Genomic DNA, 18,436 nt, shown 5'->3' on the forward strand with positions numbered 1-18,436 from the left:
TAAGTGTTACATTGTAGATAAACAACAAAAACACAGACGTACTGAAAATTGATCAAGGCTTTATTTATTAGAATGTCTTGCTTTGTTTACTTTCTAACTTTTCAAAAGCTTCTCTTCAGATTTATAGCTCATGCCTACCTACAGTATGTACATATAGACCTATAGATTATGCCATAAACTGAAACAATCTGAAAAAAGTATCATTGTATTTTAAGAAGCCAACAAAAGTCTCAATCCCCTGGGTGGAAATAAGGAATATTGACTTTGTGACTCATAACTTCAACACAGAAGGTGTCTAAACAATGTAATTATCTTAGGCAGCCGTTTGCCTGCAGATACAAGGCCGGGATTCGATCCAATCAGCGGTAGATCTGCGTTATAGCTCGCTTGACATTTAAAGGTAATTTCCAATTGAGGTGACATATGCAGTGATGACCATGAATGTGTTATACTCTCTATGAGCACAGGAACATTGCTTTTAATGTGCATAACCAATGAAGTGTGATCAGACTGAATATAGGCCTTGAAGATGTAACAGAGACACTACTAGCTAGTTTAGCCTACTCAAACACCCTGCTCAAACAGAGGGATGCTATGTTAGCTAGCTGGGTATGACTATTCAACACACCACTGGAACTCTTTGAAGTCAAGGTAAGATTTTGGTTTTACTCATTTATAGGAACCGGGGCACATTGATGTAACTGCTAAACTGCTTACTGACTGTACACTGTAATGTTACCGCATGATTGTAGCAGGTTTACTAACACATTAGTTATATTAGCTATGTTGACTATGACTTTACTTTAGCTAATATGGTGACACCGATGTAGGCAGTGTGTAGTGTTTATGATATGGTTTGGCTTGGAAAGGTTCTCGCCTGGTCTTCTACAGCTGATGTGTTGTGCATTGAAGTCCACAAACGAAGGGAAAAGGTGAGAGGAGGAGAGCGCATAGATGCGAGAAGGAATACAACGTGGCTGCTATGAAAGTGAACTGTGTTTACGCGATTCACCTCATCATATTGAGGAGTCTGGAGCCCTGGATGCTTTTTTTGACTGAAGACAGGCACTCCTCCACCGCCTTTTTTCTTTGAGTAGATATATTTTTTTAATAGCCTGGATGTTTTTAAAGCTGTCATAATCTGATATTGCAGAGTTAGTTTCTTTATAATTCTCTTTTTTGACAGAGTCGCAGCACAGCTGCAGGCACACTATTGTTTTCATAGGTATCACTTTACATAAATGTTGCTCTTATTACCATTACTATACACTGGATAACAGTATAAACATGTTACATATTAATTATTAATTCAATAATTAATTAAAAGTGTTTATTACATTCTTAGAGAAAAAAGTGCTCTCTGGAACCTAAAAGGGTTCTTCCCTGTCCATAGGAGAACCCTTTGAAGAACCTTTTTAGTTCCAGGTCAGACCCCAGTGTACTGGAACACAGACTGATCTTTACCTTATTCCACATTATGATTTCAAATCAAATGTTATTTGTCACATGCACCGAACACAACATGTGTAGACATTATCGTGAAATGCTTACATACGAGCCCTTAACCAACAGTGCAGAGTTAAACAAACAAACAAAAAATTGCTAAATAAACTAATGGAAAAATAGTAACACAATAAAATAACGACGCTATATACAAGAGGTACCGGTACAGAGTCACTGTGCAGGGGTACGGTTAGTCGAGGTAATATGTACATGTAGGTAGAGGTAAAGTGACTATGCATAGATAATAGACAGAGTAGCAGCAGCGTATGTGAAGAGTGTGAAGGAATGTGAATGTATATATATGTGTGTGTGTGTGTGTGTGTTAGACTGTCAGTGTAGTATGTATGAGTGTGTGATTAGAGTCCAGTGAGTGTACATCCAGATCGTGCAAGAGACTCAGTACAAAACATAAGAATAAATAATAATAAAATAAAAGGGGGTCAATGTAAATATTCAGGGTAGCAATTTTATTAACTGTTCAGCAGTATTATGACTTGGGGGTGGAAGCTGTTAAGGAGCCTTTTGGTCCCAAACATGGCGATTCAGTACTGGAGTGGCTGGAGTCTTTGACCATTTTTAGGGCCTTCCTCTGACACCTCCTGGTATTGAAGTCCTGGATGGCAGGAAGCTTGACCCCAGTGATGTACTGAGCAGTACGCACTACTCTCTGTAGCGGCTTGCGGTCAGATGCCGAGCAGTTGCTATACCAAGCAGTGATGCTACCAGTCAGGATGCTCTCGATGGTGCAGCAGTAGAACTTTTTGAGGATCTGAGGTCCCGTGCCAAATATTTTCAGCCTACTAAGGGCTTTGTATAGCCCTCTTCACGTCTGTCTTGGTCTGTTTGGTACATGATAGGTCCTTAGTAATGTGGACACCAAGGAACTTGAAGCTCTCGAACCGCTCAACTACAGTCCCGTCGATGTGAATGGAGGCATGCTTGGCCCTCCTTTTCCTGTAGTTCACGATCATCTCCTTTGTATTTCCCACGTTGATGGAGAGGTTGTTGTCCTGGCAGTGTCTCTGACCTCCTCCCTATAGGCGGTCTCATCGTAGTCGGTGATCAGGCCTATCACCCATCGTGTCATCTGCAAACTTAATGATTGTCTTGGAGTTGTGCATGACCACGCAGTCGTGGGTGAACAGGGAGTACTGAAGGGGACTAAACACGCTGTTTCCAGTTTCAGAGATTGTTGTAGTTCACGACTGTCTTGGTCTGTTTGGTACATCGAAAAGCATGTAAAATTCATGGCCATTTAGCTAGCTTGCTAGCTAGTTGTTGCTAGCTAATTTGTCCTGTGAGATAAACATTGGGTTGTTATTTTACCTGAAATGCACAAGGTCCTCTACTCCGTCAATTAATCCGCATATTCTTGTAATCTCTCCTCCTTCAGTCTTCTTTTTTGTCTTCTTCTTCGGACTTTATATGATGTGTAACGATCTGAGTGTAGTGGGTGAGGAGTCAAGCGCAGGAAGCAGAGAGTTCAGGTGAGTGCTATTTTAATGCACCGACAAACGGCGAACATAAGCCAACCCTCACGAACACACAGGGCGTAATGAACAAACAAATGCCCCCAAACAGGGGGACTTAAAACGGTCCAGGGAAAACCCTCAAAATGGGAAAAACACAAAACCCATAGACGTGCACACAAGTACACTAAACAGATGGTCACAATAATTAATCCCGCACAAGGAACTCTGCGGGCCGACTGACTAATAAAGCCTACTACCTAATTCAAAACAGGTGCACTCAATCAACACATAAGGAGGGGGAGGAAATAATCAGTAGCAGCTAGTAGGCCGGCGACGACGACCGCCGAGCGCCACCCGAACGGGAAGGGGAGTGTCCTTCGGTCGGAGTCGTGACAGTACCCCCCCCCTGACGCGTGGCTCCCACAGCGCGCCGACACCGGCCTCGAGGTCGACCCGGAGGACGAGGCGCAGGGCGATCTGGATGGAGGCGATGGAAATCCCTCAACATTGACGGATCCAAAATGTCCCTGGTGGGTACCCAGCACCTCTCCTCCGGACCGTACCCCTCCCAGTCCACGAGGTACTGCAGGCCCCTCACCCGGCGTCTCGAGTCCAGAATGGCCCGTATCGTATACGCCGGGGACCCCTCGATGTCCAGAGGGGGAGGAGGGACCTCCAGTACCTCACCGTCCTGTAGGGGACCAGCTACCACCGGCCTGAGGAGAGACACATGAAACGAGGGGTTAATACGATAATAGGAAGGGAGTTGTTATCGATAACACACCTCGTTTATTCTCCTCAGGACTTTGAACGGCCCTACACACTGCGGCCCAAGCTTCCGGCAGGGCACGCGGAGGGGTAGGTTTCGGGTCGAGAGCCAGACCCTGTCCCCTGGTACAAACACGGGGGCCTCACTGCGGTGGCGGTCAGCACTCCTTTTCTGCCATCCACTAGCCTGTTGAAGGGATTCCCGGACGGCCCTCCAGGTCTCTTTGGAGCGCTGCACCCATTCCTCCACCGCAGGAGCCTCGGTCTGGCTCGGATGCCACGGTGCCAAGACCGGCTGGTACCCCAACACACACTGAAAGGGGGACACATTAGTAGAGGAGTGGCGTAGTGAGTTCTGGGCCATTTCAGCCCAGGGGATGTATCTCGCCCACTCCCCTGGCCGATCCTGGCAGTACGACCGCAGAAACCTACCCACCTCCTGGTTTACTCTCTCCACCTGCCCATTACTTTCTGGGTGATAACCGGAGGTCAGGCTGACCGAGACCCCCAGACGCTCCATGAACGCCCTCCATACTCGGGACGTGAACTGGGGGCCCCGATCAGAAACGATGTCCTCCGGCACCCCGTAGTGCCGGAAGACGTGGGTGAATAATGCCTCCGCAGTCTGTAGGGCTGTTGGGATACCGGGCAACGGGAGGAGACGGCAGGACTTAGAGAACCGATCCACAATCACCAGAACTGTGGTGTTGCCCTGAGACGGGGGAAGGTCGGTCAGGAAATCTACGGATAGATGTGACCATGGCCGTTGTGGTACGGGGAGGGGTTGTAACTTCCCTCTAGGAAGGTGCCTAGGAGCCTTACTCTGGGCGCATACCGAACAGGAGGAGACATAAACCTTAACGTCCCTAGCCAAGGCGGACCTATCCTCTGTGTCGTAAAGGCGGGACAGTGCGTCTGCCTTCACGTTCTGGGAGCCCGGTCTATATGATAAAGTGAACCGGAATCGAGTGAAAAACATGGCCCACCTTGCCTGCCGCGGGTTCAGTCTCCTAGCTGCCCGAATATACTCCAGATTTTGGTGGTCGGTCCAGATGAGAAAGGGGTGCTTAGCCCCCTCAAGCCAGTGTCTCCACACCTTCAGAGCCCTGATCACCGCTAACAACTCCCGGTCCCCCACATCATAGTTACGTTCCGCTGGGCTGAGCTTACTCGAGAAGAAAGCGCAGGGGCGGAGTTTTGGTGGCGTACCCGAGCGCTGTGATAGCACGGCACCCACCCCAGCCTCGGACGCGTCCACCTCCACTATGAATGCTAGAGAGGGGTCCGGATGCACCAACACGGGTGCATCCGCGAACAGCGCCCTCAACCTGTTGAAAGCTCTGTCCGCCTCTGCTGACCATCGCAACCGCACCGGGCCCCCCTTTAGCAGTGAGGTAATTGGAGCCGCTACCTGGCCAAAACCCCGGATAAACCTCCGGTAGTAGTTGGCAAAACCCAAAAACCGCTGCACCTCTTTTACCGTGGTTGGAGTCGGCCAATTACGCACGGCCTTACTGCGGTCACCCTCCATCTCCACCCCCGAGGTGGAAATGCGATAACCCAGAAAGGAGACGGCTCGTTTGGAGGACACACACTTCTCAGCCTTGACCTATAGGTCATGCTCCAGCAGTCTACCAAGCACCTTGCGTACCAGAGACACATGCGTGGCGTGAGTGGCTGAGTAGATCAGAATGTCATCGATATAAACAACCACTCCCTGCCCGTGCAGGTCCCTGAGAATATCGTCTACAAAGGATTGAAAAATGGCTGGAGCATTTTTTAACCCATACGGCATGACGCAGTACTCATAGTGGCCCGATGTGGTACTAAATGTGGTTTTCCACTAGTCTCCCTTCCGAATACGCACCAGGCTATACGCGCTCCTGAGATCCAATTTTGTGAAGAACTGCGCTCCCTGAAAGGATTCCACTGCCGTAGCAATGAGAGGTAGTGGGTAGCTGAACCCCACTGTGATGGCATTTAGACCTCTATAATCAATACACGGACGCAATCCTCCCTCCTTCTTCTTCACAAAAAATAAACTCGAGGAGACGGGTGAAATGGAGGACCGAATGTACCCCTGTCCCAGAGACTCCGTGATATATGTCTCCATAGCCAACGTCTCCTCTTGGGACAATGGGTACACGTGACTCTTGGGAAGCGCAGCGTTACCCTGGAGATCTATCGCACAATCCCTTCCCGGTCGATGTGGTGGTAATTTAGTCGCCTTCTTTTTACTAAAAGCGATTGCCAAATCGGCATACTCGGGGGGGGAATGCACACTGTGGGACCCTGGTCTGGACTTTCCACCGAGGTGGCACCGACGGAAACTCCCAGACACCTTCCAGAACACTCCTCTGACCACCCCTGGAGAACCCCCTGTCTCCACAAAATTTTAGGATTGTGCCGGGCCAGCCAGGGAATCCCTAACACCACTGGAAACGCAGGCGAATCAATAATATAGAGACTGATACGCTCCCTATGATTCCCCTGCGTTACCATGTCCAGTGGGATCGTGGTCTCCCTGACCCTAATGGCCGGCTATCTAGGGAGTGCACGGGAAAGGGAGAATCTATCGGCACAAGCGGAACACCTAATTTAATAGCAAGTCCGCGATCCATAAAGTTCCCAGCTGCGCCTGAATCGACTAGCGCCCTATGCTGGGAAGAGGGAAAAAATTTAAGAAAAAAAATCAAGACAAACATGTGACCAACAGGGGGTTCTGGGTGAGTTTGGTGCTGACTCACCTGGGGTGATCGAGAAATGTTCCGCCTGCCATCTCGACTCCCAGACGGACCCCCCTAGCACCGATCGGCCGTGTGTCCTCTCCGACCACAGTTGGTGCAGAGGGAGCCTCCTCCTCCGGTACCCCTCGGCAAAGCCCCTCCCAACTCCATCGGAACAGGAGTGGAGGTGCTGGGTGGTGGAACACACAGGACCCTCTCCGAACGCCCGCGGGCAGCCAGCAGATTGTCCAGTCGGATGGACATGTCAATTAGCTCATCCAAGGAAAGAGCGGTGTCCCGACACGCTAGCTCCCTGCGGACGTCCTCCCGGAGACTACACCTGTAGTGGTTGATAAGGGCCCTGTCGTTCCACCCGGATCCTGCTGCCAAGGTACGGAACTCCAACGCGTAATCCTGGGCGCTCTCCTCTTCTCCTGCCGGAGATGGAATAGTCGTTCTCCCGCCGCTCGGCCATCTGGAGGATGGTCAAACACGGCGCGGAAGCGGCGAGAAAACTCGGGGTAGTGCTCCTTAGCTGAGTCTGGGCCATTCCAAACTGCATTTGCCCACTCCAGAGCACGACCCGTGAGGCAGGAGATGAGGACATTCACCCTCTCCGCTCCCGAGGGAGTAGGTCTGACGGTGGCCAGGTACAGTTCTAACTGGAGTAAGAACCCCTGGCACCCTGCTGCCGCTCCATCATAGACCCTCGGGAGCGTAAGACGGAGGGTGCTGGAGTCGGGAGATGGGGAGTCCTGAGGAGGGGGGGCCGAAGGTGGAGAGGGGAGACCGCTTCTCTCCCATCGGTCCATTCTCTCCATCACCAGATCCATCGCCGTTCCGATCCGATGGAGAACGGTGGTGTGATGTAGAACCCTCTCTTCCATCGATGGGAGGGGAGTGGCTGTTGCTCCTGCTGACTCCATTCCTCAGTGGTGCGGGATTCTGTAACGATCTGAGTGTAGTGGGTGAGGAGTCAAGCGCAGGAAGCAGAGAGTTCAGGTGAGTGCTATTTTAATGCACCGACAAATGGCGAACATAAGCCGACCCTCACGAACACACAGGGCGTAATGAACAAACAAATGCCCCCAAACAGGGGGACTTAAAACGGTCCAGGGAAAACCCTCAAAATGGGAAAAACACAAAACCCATAGACGTGCACACAAGTACACTAAACAGATGGTCACAATAATTAATCCCGCACAAGGAACGCTGCGGGCCGACTGACTAATAAAGCCTACTACCTAATTCAAAACAGGTGCACTCAATCAACACATAAGGAGGGGGAGGAAATAATCAGTAGCAGCTAGTAGGCCGGCGACGACGACCGCCGAGCGCCACCCGAACGGGAAGGGGAGTGTCCTTCGGTCGGAGTCGTGACATGATGGTTGGCAACCAACTTTAAGGTGCATTACCACCACCAACTGGACTGTGGACCTCTGTTTAGCTTTCAATCACCCACATGGGTATATGCTCCTAAAAACCAATGAGGAGATTGGAAGCGGGACTTGCAGAGAGTCAAGTGTCAAATATAGAACCAAGTTCTATTTTAGAGTTTTGCTATGTAGACGTTCGCAGTTTGAATGAAGTGATTGAATAACATGTATGCTTTGCTTTATCTTGGCCAGGTTGCAGTTGTAAATGAGAACTTGTTCTCAACTAGCTTAACAGGTTAAATAAAGGTGAAAAAATGTGTAAATGTATTTAGCAACGCTCGCACAGGCAATGTGGGCGGTGTGGTCAGCATGTTAGCGATCAACGCACCAGCTGTTGTTGACAAGGAGTCTTGCCGATAAACAGAAAACCCAGCTAACTGTACAATGTATGATCCAGCAACAACTCGTGAAACAGGATATTACAGTTTTTAATGTCCCGTTGATAGGATAGTCTCGAACAGAGCTCATCCAGCTTATTCTAACTTTGAACCTTGATCTTTGAACTTTATTAACCCTTAAATTAAATAAAGGATTATCTTCAATGTCATTATCTTTACAGTTTGTACACTTAACATTTTCCAATATTAAATTGAAATAGTAGGTTCAAAGTCAAACTAATAATCTGTCATATAATCTGATGATATAGTATTTATCTCCTTGAAGAAAAACACTTACCTATGAAGAAAATATTGCAGACTTTAGTAGCGAGCTTTCACGGTTGCATGAATAATTCACTTGACTGTCATCTAGAAAACAATTAAATAGGTATTACCAAACGACTTATATAGGAGAGATGCGGAAGAAAACTTAAGAGACAGATCACAATCGAAGGGTGGTGTCGTTTGCGATGATGATGATGACCATATTGTTATTTGGAGGACCTATGGAAGGTGTGCGTTTGTTCACATCTAGGTCCCTATTAAATCAAATCCGGTTTATACACTTAATTTTTGGCAAGCATGTTAAACATTGTTGTTCAATGTGAGCAAAGCATTCAACTCTTAACTGCCTAGATGTTACAGGTTAAAAAGTGGTTCTACAAAAGGACTACAATAATCCCATTCAATTTCACCCAATTTCATCATATAATCTACTATTGCTATGTAATTTAAAATGTATTGAAAACACAAAGTACAAGTGCAGATATGTTATTGTCCAATTGTATTTATTCCACAGTACAGACAATAATACATTGAGCGCTCACCCAGGAAGGGTAAAATGACCTATGAACCAGAGAGAGAGCGAGAGCGAGAGAGATAGAGATGAGTGAGGGAACTACAGTGCCTTCAGAAAGTATTCACACCCTTTGACTTTTTCCACATTTTGTTGTGTTACAACCTGAATTTAAAATGGATTAAATTGAGATGTTTTGGAGCTGGCCTGCACACAATACCCCATAATGCCAAAGTGGAATGATGTTTTTCAATTTTTTTTTTTTACAAATTCATAAAAAATTGAAAGCTGAAATGTCTTGAGTCAATAAGTATTCAAAACCTTTGTTATGGCAAGCCTAAATAAGTTCAGGAGTAAACATTTACTTAACAAGTCACCCTGTGTGCAATAATAGTCTTTAACATGATTGTTGAATGACTACCTCATCTCTGTACCTCACACATTCAATTATCTGTCAAGTCAAGCAGTGAATTTAAAACACAGGTTCAACCACAAAGACCAGGGAGGTTTTCCAATGTCTCTCAAAGAAAGGCACCTATTGGTAGATGGGGGAAAAATAAACCGACATTGAACATTCCTTTGCGCATGGTGAAGTTATTAACTATACCTTGGATGGTGTATCAATACACCCAATCACTACAAAGATACAGGTGTCCTTCCTAACTCAGTTGCCGGAGAGAAAGGAAACCGCTCAGGGGGCCAATGGTGACTTTAAAAAAGTTAGAGTTTAACGGCTATGATAGGAGACAACTGAGGATGAATCAACAACCTTGTAGTTACTCCACAATACTTACCTAATTGACAGACTGAAAAAAAGGAAGCCTGTACAGAATAATCCAAAACATGCATCCTGTTTGCAACAAGGCACTAAAGTAATAATGCAAAAAAATTTAGCAAAGCAATTCACTTTTTGTCCTGAATACAAAAGTGTTATGTTTAGGGCAAATCCAATACAACACATTACTGAGTACCACTTTACATATTTCCAAGAATAGTGGTGGCTGCATCATGTTATGGTTATGCTTGTAATCATTAAGGACTGGGGAGTTTTTCAGGATAAAAAAATTTATGGAATGGAGCTAAGCACCAGGAAAATCCTAGAGGAAAACCTGGTTCAGTCTGCTTTCCAACAGACACGGGGAAATGAATTCACCTTTCAGTAAGACAATAACCTAAAACACAAGGCCAAATCTACACTTGAGTTGCTTACCAAGAAGACAGTGAATGTTCCTGAGCGGCTGAGTTACAGTTGGACTTAAAGCCACTTGAAAATATTATGGCAAGACCTGAAAATGGTGGTCGAGCAACGATCAACAACCAATTTGACAGTGCTTAAAGAATAATGGGCAAATGTTGCACAATCCAGGTGTGTAAATCTCTTAGAGACTTAACCAGCATGACTGTAATCACTGCCAAAGGTGATTCAAACATGTATTGACTCAGGAGGGTGAATACTTATCTAATTGAGAAATATTAGTGTTTTTCTTTTTTACAAGTTTGAATTTTTCTTTCACTTTGACAGAGTATTTTGTGTAGATCGTTGACAAAAAAAAGACATTTAAATCAATTTTAATATCACTTTGTAACACAGCAACATTTTGAAAAAGTCAAAAGGAACTGTTCATACATAACTAAACATTGTACCCACTCCTTGTTTTGAAAACTAAACTTGGTATCAAAACCACCCAAAGAAGCAATTCTGATGTTGGTGGTGTTTTGAATAAGAGTGCCACATCAATTACATAACTATACTTCCTACAGACTTCTTTAATAATGCCTATTTGAAATCCAGACCTGCTACAAACTACAAAGGGAAATGGGTGAGATTGTAAGAGGTACAAAACACTATTTAATTTATGTACATGCCTGCAAATTCAAATATTCATTATATGATTATGCACTTATGTCAAATAAACTGCATATACTCAAAATGTACTTAAATTATTGCCACCTCGAACAATATATGTTACCATATATATATATACACATACATACATACCACACACACAGTGCATTTGGAAAGTATTCAGACCCCTTGACTTTTTTCACATTTTGCAAATTTATGAAAAATAACAAACATAAATACCTTCGCTATGAGACTTGAAATTGAGCTCAGGTGCATCCTGTTTCCATTGATCACCCTTGAGATGTTTCTACAACTTGATTGGAGTCCAACTGTGGTAAATTCAATTGATTGGACATTATTTTGAAAAGCACACACCTGTTTATATAAGGTCCCACAGTTGAAAGTGCATGTCAGAGCAAAAAAAAAAACATGAGGCATGAGGTCAAACGAATTGTCCGAGAAATTGTCAGAGACAGGATTGGGTTGAAGGGAAGGGTACCAAACAGTTTCTGCAGCATTGAAAGTCCCCAAGAACACAGTGGCCTCCATCATTCTTAAATGGAAGAAGTTTGGAAGCACCAAGACTGTTCCTAGAGCTGGCTGCCCAGGCAAACTGAGCAATCGGGGGAGAAGGGCCTTGGTCAGGGAGGTGACCAAGAACCCGATGGTCACTCTGACAGAGCTCCAGAGTTCCTCTGTGGAGATGGGAGAACCTTCCAGAAGGACAACCTTCTCTGCAGCACTCCATAAATCAGGCCTTTATGGTAGAGTGGCCAGACGGAAGCCACTCCTCAGTAAAAGGCACAAGACAGCCCACTTGGAATTTGCCAAAAGGCACCTAAAGACTCTCAAGACGATGAGAAACAAGATTCTCTGGTCTGATTAAACCAAGATTGAACTCTTTGGCTTGAATGCCAAGAGTCACGTCTGGAGGAAACCAGGCACCGCTCATCACCTGGTCGATACCATCCCTACGTTTAAGCATGGTGGTGGCAGCATCATGCTGTGGGGATGTTTTTCAGCGGCAGGGACTGGGAGACTAGTCAGGATCGAGGGAAAGATGAACGAAGCAAAGTACAGAGAGATCTTTAATTAAAACCTACTCCAGAGTGCTCAGGACCTCAGACAACGACCCTAAGCACACCCTAAGCACACAGCCAAGTCAACGCAGGAGAGGCTTTGGGACAAGTCTCTGATGTCCTTGAGTGGTCCAACCAGAGCCCAGACTTGAACCCGATCAAACATCTCTGGAGAGATCTGAAAATAGCTGTGCAGTGACGCTCCCCATCCAACCTGACAGAGCTTAAGAGGATCTCCAGAGAAGAATGGGAGAAACTCCCCAAATACAGTTGTGTACCCAATGAAGACTCGAGCTGTTATCGCTCTCAAAGGTGCTTCAACAAAGTACTGCGTAAAGGGTCTGAATACTTTTGTACATTTTATATTTCAGTTGTTTTTAAAAATGTTAATACATTTGCAACAATTTCTATTGTGTGTAGACTGATTTTAGATCCTTTTTAGAACAAGGCTGTAACATAACAAAATGTGGAAAAAAATACTTCCCGAATGCGCTGTATATGTATATTTACAGTGCTATGATAATCATAACGGCATTGTACTAATACAAAACATTTCCAATCTGTTCATGGAAATAATCAAGTAAAGCTTGTGTACATTTTATATTACTAATGCTTGAGTAAATGACATACATTTTATGTATACTGTATGTAGCTAAATATATTGGTCCCACTTTACAGTATATTAACAAAATGTTCAGAAATCTATGTATTTACATGGCAGCTACATAAGCAGGTACAGTGTTAATTACACCGTGGGTACACATTGTCAGCCTGAAATGCAGTCTGTTTGTGCATTACACTCGTTGCCACATCCATGGCATTTCAAACATAAAAAAATGGTTGGCATGACAAGGAGTTAGCACAGAACCGACTGAACACATTGTTATATAGTTCTCGTTATACCTGTTTATACTCCTAGTCGGTATTAGATAGAACGTCGCGGCCCCGACCGCCTAGGGGGAAACTAATCCAACCATCACCTTGGTTACGCCATTGGCTCAAAGCAAAAACGTGACCTTTTTCGAACACAATTTTGTCTTTGTCTACTTGTTTTTGTCAATTACAAAACTACAGTTAAGAAAAGTACAGCATGCCTAAAGATTACTTTTCAAAAATGAATGCTCCCAAGTATTTTCACTACTTAGAAAAGTGTAATATTGTAGGGCTTCCCTCATGCCCCTTTTCATAACAGCGCTAACAGCCACACGAGTAGTGTGCTAGCTAGCTAGATACCGACCGGAACATTAAGCTAGCGAAGACCAACAACACAAACAAACGGACTATACAGCTATAAGTAGTGAGTGGAGTTACAAACGGACTGTACTAAATGTCTTACCTGTGATTAAATGTTTTCCGTTTGTTTATGTTGTTGGTCTTGGCTAGCTTAATGTTCCGGTCGGTAGCTAGCTAGCACTCAGTCATCGCCTCCTAGCACCGTCATGAAAAGGCGCATGAGGGAAGCCTTACAATATTACGTATTTCTAAGTAGAGAATGCTAGGGAGCAGGCGATGTTGAAAAGCAATCTATAGGCATGTTGTACTTTTCTCAAATGTAGTTTTATAATCGACTTAACAAGCAGCCAACAATAATTGAATACGACTTAATACCGACTGGGACTTATCCATGGCGTTGTTGAATACTTGTTTCTGAATGGCTTGAAGGGCATTCTAGAGCATGCATTATTTCCCTATAACACAGGGTATATCAGCACAGTAGAATTCATTGGCTATAGTTCATTCTTACATGCTCTATGTTTGAGCTGCTTTTGAAAGCAAAAGTCGAATTGAAAACATTATTGGCATTGTTGAATTACATTTTCATAATAGCAAGCTAGGACTGATGGTTTGGTTAGCTAAACTAGCGAGTCTGTTTGTTTACCAAGGCAACTGTTGTAGCTATCCAGTAAACAAATTAACACATTCTTAGTGCCAAATGTGTTCAGTTATAGCCATGGTATGAAAAGGATAATCAACTCGGGGCTCTATGCGTTCTCTGGAAACATCTTCAATATTTTCCATAGAACACATAGCCCTTTGTTGATTATTTATCCTTGACATATCTACAAGGCATTGAACTATAATAACTATTCAGTCACACACGTGGCCCCATAAAGTAGAACATGTTCTGTACCGAGTGTAAAACTGGCATCTAATAGTACAGTACATGCAAGACTGCTACTAAAGTGGCAATAATTCTAATATTCTCAAATATAAACAATAGTTCTTTCTGGAATACATTTCAATTTCAAGACATACTATAAGGGTTAGTGGTTAACATAATTTATATATAACTACTGTATACAATATTGATGGCTAACCCAGTCTGAATTATTTTGAACACCACATATTACAGGTAAAATAGAAGGTTCATCAGGATGGAATTTCACATGACAAGTTCACAATCAAACATTTCTTCATTCTGAAGGGGGGAAAAAACTGCCTTCACAGAAGATAGGAAGCAATACAGTATTTTGTCAAGGCTTTGTAAAATGGTCCAGTTTGAAAAATAGTTTTGTTTTCACTATAAAATAATTGAACCTTTAACGGTTAACCTTTGTAAAGGGACAGCAGAAGTGTGAAGGGGTGGGACAGTGGATAAGTGGATGTTGTTAATGTTGTCTATACTCGTGCATGTTCGATAGATTGTCTCTGTCTGTGCCTTGTTGTGGTCATGCTACCCTGCGACTGAAACAATAATATTGGCAAAGAAAATACACACCTTCCACTGATTGTTGGTCCTCATCATAAACAAAACGCTACATATTCAAATATTGTTCACCTGAAAGATCCATAATAGAAATTAAACTCATGTTGCGTAAATAAATACCTCTCAACCATTATATTCTTACATATACAGTATCCTTTTTTACAGTATCTACACTGACAGACAGACAGACATATCCATGGATCATGTAGTCTGGGCTCTCCAAGCCTATAGCAGGAAGACATTCAGCTCATCATCACCAGACCACAGGGCAGAGGGGAAACAGTATGGCTGTATCCAATACCTTCCCTAGTGCCTTCCAGATCGTCACCTACAGCTCCAGTCTACATCCTTCATTAAAGTCGTAGTTCACTGAAAGATCAAAGTTTGTACGACTTGGTCAAACCTCAAAAGGGACCTTATGCAGCTGGATCTACACAACCAATGGTGTGGGACAGAGACTTGAAGTTACAACCTTTTTTATTTTATTTTTTAAATATATATAGGTCTGATCAATGTCTGACAAAAAAGAAGTTTATTTTGAAGTGAACTATTGCTTTAACTAACAATCATCACCTATGCTACTGCGCTTTAGCGGTGTCATAACAGGTTGCAATAAATGCAAGTTGGCAATAGTAGCATGTCCCTAGAATCAAAACAATATGCTAGAGCTTCCAAGCTCTCAAGTTATAAGTAAAAGTACAACCATAACCACATCCTATACAGCTAGCCATTATGTCCCTTAGATGTGGACAACATATTGGATTAAAAAAGATCTGCAAATCAGAAGTAATCTGATTGACATAGTTAAAATACAGTATAGAACACGTGCCTTTTCAACTAAAGCCACGCCGTCATGCTCTCAATGCAAGCCCCGACTCTTCTCACTCTACAAAGAAACGGTGGGGTACAGCCTGGCACATTAGCTTCCCACACCCAACAACTGTTTCGTTTTTTTGGCACGTTATTCTACATTATTCAGTAATCCTGACATTGAATAAATGTACACGAGTGTGTGTACTACTGCAGCACATATACCCTGCAATAATGAATCGTTTTTATGTCATGCACTACAAAAAGGTAACAATATGTAGCGACATGAGACGGTAACACGATTCTCCAACATAAACGAGTGCAAAAAACAACAACAACGAGGTTGAACAGGTTGAGATACTACAGCCGCTAGAAAGAGAGATTGTTGGCTTTGTGTGATTAGTAATGGGGATATAATTGAAGACGATGATAATACCTAACCATACAGTAGGGGCCAGGTATTAGATAACAGGTAGTATGAGAGTTAGGTGTTCATCTAAAATTCTCTGTACAGGTTGCCATAGCTTTAGTGAAAGCATTAGTAACCCTTTATTTTATAGTCCGATACCAGCTGGTATTTGCTAAGTAATAACATGGTATATTCTCTGGTACTTCAGATAACGAATCACAATTGGAAACAACTTGGTATCTGGTGGTGGTTATTATTAGGTAAAAAACAGGTAAAAAAGAAAACAGGATAGGGGAACTGTGAAATAAAGTGGAATCAAAGCATGTCTTCCTGCCTCTGAGGATGTCTGGCCATCCTGTCTGCTCTCAGAATGTTTACAACCCTTCTTCCTGTGACCTCATCGCCTGTCCTCGTCTGTTTGTTAGGAATCATGAAACGTCCCGCTTCTGTCCTTTGAATAGTGAGGGTTCGCTGAAAAGCTTAAATCACTGTGAAAAGCCTAGATCACTTTTAGTATCCAGACTGAAATGTAGTCATGTCCAATGAATAGCATTCATCACATCACTCAAGGAGGAAAGAGCTCTGAGCATCATAGGGAAGTCCACTGGAGTGTCACTGAATGGTGTGTAATGACAAAGGTTGATAGCTAAGAGGCACCGCAGGATGAACTGAAATGAATACCAACAGCATCATGCTTTTGGAAAACAGAGAGAGACACTGCTCCCCCACTGGTGGCTCAGAGGTATTGCAAGCAGATGGTCTGGTAAAGGGATTGCTGCTGTGTTCCGTTTGTTCAGCGTTTAAAAAGTGTCACTAATGTCTACTGTTATGACAAGCCTTGTCTAGCTCAGTCCTGGGATCCTTAGAGTCTGACGTTATAAATGTGTCATTGGGGTTTAAGGCCTGGAATGGCCCACAGGCCATGCTGAAAGACGTGGTACAGTACAGTAGCTACTCTGTTACGGAGTGAAAAGGACTGGAGCTGAGGTCAACGGTAGAAATCGCTGTGTAGTACCACACTGATAAAAGTAGAGAAATGACCCAGGAATAGACTAGAGGAAATTGTACATGTCATCCATAACCTTTCCCCTCCCTCCCTTTTGTCTTGCATCTCTCTCTGTATCCACCCTCTTTCCTTCCAGCCCTCTTCCTCTTGCTTTTCCTCTTCCCTCTCTCTTTCTATAGGGTAGTGGTGCTTCTCTCCTGGCAGTGTGAGGGGACTCGTTTTCTTATTGCCAGACACAACGGGGTTAGCGGGAAGGAAGGAAGGAGGTGTATCTCAGCGGATAGAGGGATAAAAACACATGAAGTTGTTGACTTGTTGCCATGGCTACAGACTGACCTCCAGATCACCATTTGAGTCTTATTTTTGTGGCTCCACTGTCCGGGCCTGTCCTGAGCTGGGGTGTTTGTATGTGTGCGAATTCCCATTGTCCTCTAGGTAGAGAGAGTACATTCAACCATTACTCAGACAAGGGTAGGCACTCCAGGCCCTCAGGGGGTGACGATTAAGGCTTACGATCGTTTGTTTTTAGTTTTAATTTATTTTATTTTCCAGTTATTCTCTTTTAGTGGCCAAGGTAGGTAATATAAAAGTCTTGACTGAGACTCTAATGCTACAGTATAAATGTAATTTGATCTTTACAGCAAAGTCAGAGCACCTCCCATGTTTCTGGCTTTACTTTTCACTCAACCAATCTCTTCTCTCTCTATTCCTTTCGTATCTATTTCCCAAGAGACCCTGCTTCTTCCTCTTGCTCACCCTCTTTGTCCCTTTTCCCTCCCTCTCCTTTCACTTCCTCCCTCTCACTTTCCGCCCCTCAGTAAACCTTATCCCACTTTCATCCCATTCTTTCCTTTCGCTCTCTCTCTTAAACATACTTCTTCCTATCTCCATCCATCCTCTCTCCTTGTCTCTCTCGGGGCCAGTCCAAAGATCATGGTGCTCCAGGTAGAGTCAGGCAGGGTCCCCTCCCCCCTGTAGCCCAGTCTGGTGAGTCCTATTTTGGGCTGAGTAATCCTCCTGACCCCTCCTTGGTGCTCCCGGTGCGGCCCCAACACCCAGCGGCTATACTCATACTCCTCTGGGTCCCCGCTCCTGCTCTCTCCCTCTCTACCTCGCATTGGCTCAGCGTGCGTTCCGTGCGTCCTGGTTGGCCAGGGGAGCAAGAGCCCGCCCCCCCAGTTGAGTTGATGGAGCGCAGGATGTGGTTGCGCTTGCGAAGGTAGTCCCCCCCGGCGGCACCCAGTCCAAAGCTTCCCTTACGGAGAACAATACGGGCGCTGGCGGTCTTGGCAGGACGAGACCTCTGACTGTACTCCAGCTGGGACAGATGGGACGCATAGCCGTCTGGGATGAACTGACAGAGAGGAGGGGGAGATCGAGAGAGGGAGAAAGAGGAAAAAGAGAGGGGGTAGGAATGGAGACGAGATCAGCTCAACCCCTCATCTACTAAACTATTCATCTATAGGAACACATTTGCGCATTCTATCTATTTATGAGTTGA

The 18,436-nt window shown here is 44.6% G+C and overlaps 1 protein-coding gene across 6 annotated transcripts in view; it reads right to left on the bottom strand.

Moving 5' to 3' along the window:
* Positions 1 to 12,153: 12,153 nt before the first annotated feature.
* Positions 12,154 to 18,436, bottom strand: part of LOC112219634 (membrane-associated phosphatidylinositol transfer protein 2) — a 77,131-nt gene continuing 70,848 nt past the window's right edge. For all 6 annotated transcript variants that reach the window (XM_024381075.2, XM_024381071.2, XM_024381074.2 and 3 more), the window contains one exon: positions 12,154 to 18,289. In XM_024381075.2, coding sequence (XP_024236843.1) covers positions 17,930 to 18,289 — 360 coding nt within the window. In that variant the 3' untranslated portion in view covers positions 12,154 to 17,929. The remainder of the gene's footprint in view (positions 18,290 to 18,436) is intronic.

Source organism: Oncorhynchus tshawytscha, linkage group LG20 (genome assembly GCF_018296145.1).
Source record: "Oncorhynchus tshawytscha isolate Ot180627B linkage group LG20, Otsh_v2.0, whole genome shotgun sequence".
NCBI lineage: Eukaryota > Metazoa > Chordata > Actinopteri > Salmoniformes > Salmonidae > Oncorhynchus > Oncorhynchus tshawytscha.